Consider the following 6,402-nt stretch of genomic DNA (forward strand, 5'->3'; position numbering starts at 1 on the left):
TATCTTCATGATGGGTTATTGATGTTGAAGTTATGAAAGCCACTATCACATTGAGGTTGGAGTTGTTAATTATTGAGATATCTTCCTTGTTGAGTATCCCTCATTCATTTTGTTGTTATTGAGATTCTTGTACACATTGTGATTGAGCCATAGTCTATACATGGTAACATTAGTATTGTTGATTTGGAAAGTGTTGTGGCATATGGACACATGTAGTACGAGTTGATTATTGTATTATGATATTGATACGCATACGGTGGTATAAAGATATGGGTTGATACGCATGTAGTGAGATAAGGTGAGATTTATATGCGTGTTGCTAGTAAGGGAATTACATGAAGCCATGTGGTGTGATAAGGAGGCTAAAACGCTTGTAGCTATTTCGGAAAAAGTGATTTTTAAAACTAAATGAAAGGCTCACACGGTGATATAAGAAAATATTGTGATTGAAATTGTTAAATGTGGTTATGAGGCGTGATACCTTGGTTGTGATTTTTGTTGTACATTCCATGTTGAAAAGGCTTACTAGTTGAATAGTTCTTGTTGTTTTCTTCCTTGTTTTACCTGTTTTTGTCCTTATTTGATCACTTGTGATTCTCATCATGTGTTCCCTTCTTGTTGCCTTTCTTGCTTTAAGTTCTATCATTAGCCTACATTATTAAACTGCTTTGTTACTATTCATTTTCTCTTTTTCATTATTTATCTTTATTATACTCTGTTCCACTTATCTTGTCCTAGTAGGTGTGTTGACCTCGCCTCGTCACTACTCTACCGAAGTTAGACTTTTTACTTATTGGGTACCATTGTGGTGTACCCATACTACGCTTTTGCATATTTTTATATAGATCCAGGTACATCTGCTCGTGCAGAACGCTTGTGATTATTTAGCTATTTTCGGAGACTTCAAGGTAAATCTGCTCGACGTGCGTAGGCCTTAGAGTCACATTCTGTTATCTTCTCATTTCTGTTTATTCTTTTATCAAACAATGTTGTATTAGAGATCATAAAATATTCTGTAGAGCTGACTCAGTTCCATCGGTTTTGGGGATTATGTTGTTGATGTTCCATTTTGGAGTTAATATGAGCTTATCAGTTTTATTTTATTATCTCAGTTTTGTTGTTTTCGTTAAGCTATTAATGAATGTTACGCTTACCTAATCTCTAAGACTAGGTGTCATCACAACATTCTAAGGTGGAAAATTAGGGTCGTAATACTAATTTGTCCTATTTTCAAGATAATTCAACTTCCACATTTTAAGAAAGTTTACCCGTGGGCAGAGGTGGATCTACCCTTAAGGTAGGGGGTCACCGCCCCCGGTAATTTTGAAAAAATATATGTACAAACGTGTATATACATAAATAATTATATGTATCTATTCTACTTGGCGCCCTTACACTCAAAACTTAAGAATATATATTGGTCGATTTAGGGGGTACAAACTTGACTTTTAGTACACTGCATAGGTTCGATTCCCACTCCAGTATTTGCTCAAATTTTTATTCAGCAGTGATGGCCCTGTCAGTTTCATTTCTTAGGTCTGCCTCTGCCTGTGGATCTCCTTTAGTTTGTAAATCTTTTTTTGACACTTATGATGTGTATATAACTTAAAATCTTTCTTAATTATGCATGAGTTTGACTTATATACACCGACTGCAAAATATCACTTTTACCTATTTTAGCATGAAAACTGTCTAATTTTTAAATATACAAATTAATCCCTCTTTTCATGAAGGGTTATATGCATGTATCTTTTGGATGATCAGATATATAAATTTTGGCAGAATAGTTGGAGAGTGCCCGAAACTTGACATGTTTTGTTACGGATACACTAACTATTTGAGGTCTTAAATACCTCATTTTGGTTTTCTATAAGCCATGACCGACCTAACTAGTTGAACCTTACTATTGTGCTCTCACACGCGGTCAGTGTGGCATTTTTATGTGATGTGGCTATACACATTGGCAATATAAATCTTTTTTATTCAGTTGAAAAAAATATTAAAAGTAAAAACTTTAAATCAAAAATTATTTTTCTGAACCCCTACTCTCATTTTAACTATTAATTTCACTAAACAACTGCCCCCGCCCCCACTTCACTCGCTCTTCGCATAACTTAGAAAGGTTTAGGGATGTTTTCTTTGAGATTTAGAATAACTAATACTCCGTCTGTTTTAATTTATGTGAACCTATTTGACTAGATATGGAATTTAAGAAAAGAGAAAGACTTTTGAGCTTGTGATGTAAAATAACGCACATGTATTTTGTGTGGCTATAAATCATTGCATGAAGGTAAATTATTTCCAAATAAAGAAAGATGTCATTATTTCTCACACGGATTAAAAAAGAAATAGGTTCACATAGACAGAAATAGATAACTTGCTAGTTTTGTCATGACGTCTGGGCTTATAGTCGGCTTAAGGCTTCTTTTCTAGTTTGTGGTTGATTTCGAAGAAGTTCGAAGTGGGTTGCAATCATTTATCTTTGTTTGTTCTCTGATGAGTTTTGATTGTTGCTAATTTCTTGCTTCTTCTGAAATGAAACCAAAAGGGATCAAATTTGAGATCAACAACTTGGGGCTTTGCTATGTATTTGGACCTTTTTTTTCTTCCTTTTGCCAAACTCATATATGTCTTTTTTCTCTTCATCTTCTTCATGTTTTTGGTCTTCCCAATTTGATTTGGATCTTGAAGATTCACACACATATTTCTGTTGATAGTTTCAAATTTTGTTTATTTTTCTTATTCAGAAAAATGTTATGTATTTTTGATGGTATGAATGTTGTTTAGTTGTAATTTTTCATTGGTTATATGGGAAAAAATATTTAGGATGAAAAAAATAGAAGAAGAGGGCAGGCAGCTGTTAGAGATTTTAGTGAATGGAATTAAAGAAAAAGCATTTCAACATTTTAATCATTAAGAATGAAATAAAAGGGTGGAAAATGGTGATTTTAGGCTGATATGGCAATAAAAAGGCACTCTCTCACACGCCCAGAAAACGCTACTCTCACTACCCAAATTTCTGACCTTAGAATGTCGTGATCGCACCTAATCTCTAAGATTAGGTAAGCTTAACATGCATAGAGAAATAGCGAAAATAATACAAAAACCTCAAATTAAACCATTACACTATTATAAAAAATCCTCAACAGTACAAGAGCCAACATTTCCCCAAAATATGCTGGAACAAAGTCATAAGCTCTACAACAAAGTACTAATAGCCTCGTAATACAATACTGTTTTGGGACAAGAAATACACAGCGGAAAGTCTAAAAATAGAAGGTGACTTTGAGGCCTGCGGACGCCGAGCTGGTATACCTTGAAGTCTCCGGAAGGAAGCTAACAAGTCAATCGCTAACGTCCAGCACGGGCAGACGTACCTGAATCTACACAAAAAGATGTGCACAAGAATCTCAACAATAACAAAATAAAAGTGAATTGCTTAATAAAAAAGATATCTCAACAATTAACAACTTTACCTCAATGTGATAATGAATTTCTCAGCTTTAACACCAATAACTCAACAATAAGATATTTCACGAAATAACAACTTCAATTACAAGTAACTCAATAATTAAAGATGTAACAAGGCAATAAGGAAGGCAATAACTTCAACTAAGCATATAAGAGCAAAACAACAAGTAAGAGGTAGAACAAGTGCTAACAATGTCAAATAAAGCATGTAAGGGTAGATTTATACATGTAAGAGTTGATTAACAACGAGGGATATAACATATTATAGCAATTCAATTAAAGGCATGAAAAGAGTCTAAATAACCTAAACCGATCAAATACCACATATAACCCGTGTACCCACTCATCACATTGTGTACACGACTTTTATATAATACAAATAGCACAATCAATCCCAAATCCTAAGGGATGATTCCCCCACACAAAGTTATGCAAGATACTTATCTCAACTAGGCCAACTCAATCTTCGAAAATAACTTTTTCCCGAAAATTCGCCTCCACACGACTCAAATCTAACCAAAATTGACTTAATATCCATCAAACAATGTAAGGGAAAATAATTATAATAGATAAAACTATGATATTTACACTTTTTCTAAAAAGTCAGTAAAAGTCAACTCCGAGCTTGCCCGATCAAAATCGGGGTCCAAGGGTAGATTCCGACTATCCATAACCCCACGAGTCTATATATGAGATTAGTTTCAAAATCCGAGTCCAAATCGACTCTCAAAACTCAAATTCTCATTTTTCAAAACTTGACAAAATTTTCCAATTTTTCCTCTTTGATTCACATAAATTTGATATTAAATCTAAGATGTATTCATGAAATATAGTTCGAAATTGATTAGAATCACTTATCCAATATTTGTAAATGAAAATCCCCTCTCCAAATCATCTCCTACTGAGTCTAGGGTTCTAAAATGAGAGTAATGAGATTAAATCCCGACTTTTCTAACCTTTTGTTCAGTTGTAGGTATCGCAATTGCGACACTGGGTTCGCAATTGCAAAACCTCGCAATTGCAGCACTGACAGTCTTAGGGAAAATCTCGCAAATGCAAAAATGGGTCAGCAAATGCAAACCATGTTCCCTTCGCAAAAGCGACGCATTCAGTGCAAATGCGAACCTAGCCTAACCCAACTCATCTTCGCAATTGTGACCGAGGAATCGCTATTGCGATACCTGTGATCCCCCTGTTAAGGTTGCAATTGCAACCCTGGTATTCACAAATGCGACACCAAAGGCATCAACATACCAGATTTCTGTTTTCAGTCCAAAATATTTTAAAACACGTTCGAAACTCATCCGGGACCTCGAGGCTCCAAACCAAACATCCACACAAGTCTAAACACATCATACACTCGCGCGATCAAAACACAAAAATAATATATGGAACTACGAATCGAACACCAAAATGCATAGATTTCAAAGTAAAGTTCAAGAACTTCTAAAATTGCAATCTAGCGTCCCAATCCTACCAAATCAACCCCAAATGACACCAAAATTTGCACACAAGTTCTAAATAGCATAACAGACCTATTCCAAGTCCCAAAATTAAATTCTGAACCCGATATCCAAAAGTCAACCTACGGTCAAACTTCTGAATTTTAAATTACCAATTTTTAGCAAAACAACACAAATCAATCTACGGACTTCCGAATTCGATTTCGGGTATATGCCCAAGTCTAAAATCACGATATGAAGCTATCAGAGCCATAAAAATACCATTCATGGGTCGTTTTCACAAAAGTCAAAGTTTGGTCAACATTTCTAACTTAAGCTTCTGAGTCAACAACCGAAGGATCCAATTCAACCCGAAATCTTCCTGGAACGAAACTAATCAAACCCGTAAGTCATAAAACCATAAGCACACATGTGTGAAGCATCAAAAGGGAAAACGGGGCGCAAATACACAAAATGACCGGTGGTTCGTTATATTTTCCTCCTCTTGAAACAAACGTTCATCCTCGAATGTGCATAAGGACATACCTGAAGTGATGAAAAGGTGAGGATAACGACTCAATATGTCATGCTCGGTCTCCCAGGTCGCCTCTTCGACATGACCCCTCCATTGAATCTTCACTGAAGCAATGCTCTTTGATTTCAACTTTTGGATTTGTTTGTCCAAGATAGCCACCGGCTCCTCAATATAAGCCAAATTCTTTTCCAATTGGACTAAGCTGAAGTCTAAAACATGGGACGGATCACTATAATACTTTTGGAGCATAGAAACATGGAACACCGGGTGAACTGTCGATAAGATGGTTGGCAATGCAAGCTTGTAGGCCACCTCACCAACTCTCTCAAGGATCTCAAAAGGACCGATATACCTAGGGTTCAACTTGCCCTTCTTCCCGAACCTCATCGCACCCTTCATGGGTGAAACCCAGAGCAAAACTTGCTTATCAGCCATAAATGCTACATTACGAGCCTTCCGATCAGCATAACTCTTCTGTCTAGACTCGGCTATACAAAGTCGATCCTGAATCAACTTGACTTTCTCCAAGGTATCTCGAACCAAATATGTGCCCAACAACCTAGCCTCTCCTGTCTCAAACCAAACAACTGGAGAGAGGCACCGCCTCCCATATAGGGCCACATAAGGAGCCATATGAATACTCGATTGGTAGCTGTTATTGTAGGCAAACTATGCAAGCGGCATGAACTGATCCTAAGAACCCTCAAAATCCATAAAAAAAGAACGAAGCATATCCTCTAATATCTTAATGATGCACTCGGACTGCCTGTCCGTCTAGGGGTGAAATGTTGTACTTAACTCAACCTGTGTGCCTAACTTACGCTGCATAGCTCTCCAGAAGTGCAATATGAACGACGTACCCCAATCGGAGATAATGGATACCGACATGCCATGAAGTTGCACAATCTCGAGGATATAGATCTGAGCCAGATGCTCTGCAGAATAGGTAGTCAT

At 36.5% G+C, this 6,402-nt stretch overlaps 1 protein-coding gene across 1 annotated transcript; it reads right to left on the reverse strand.

Moving 5' to 3' along the window:
* Positions 1-3,344: 3,344 nt before the first annotated feature.
* LOC138901256 (uncharacterized) lies at positions 3,345-6,081 on the reverse strand. The gene is made up of 4 exons (XM_070189006.1): positions 5,535-6,081; positions 4,653-4,732; positions 4,428-4,517; positions 3,345-3,383 (listed from the first exon to the last, which is right to left on the reverse strand). Exons 1-4 carry the CDS (start codon positions 6,079-6,081, stop codon positions 3,345-3,347), a joined length of 756 nt encoding a protein of 251 aa, XP_070045107.1.
* Positions 6,082-6,402: the final 321 nt, after the last annotated feature.

The sequence above is a fragment of the Nicotiana tomentosiformis genome, chromosome 11, assembly GCF_000390325.3.
Source record: "Nicotiana tomentosiformis chromosome 11, ASM39032v3, whole genome shotgun sequence".
Taxonomy (NCBI): domain Eukaryota; kingdom Viridiplantae; phylum Streptophyta; class Magnoliopsida; order Solanales; family Solanaceae; genus Nicotiana; species Nicotiana tomentosiformis.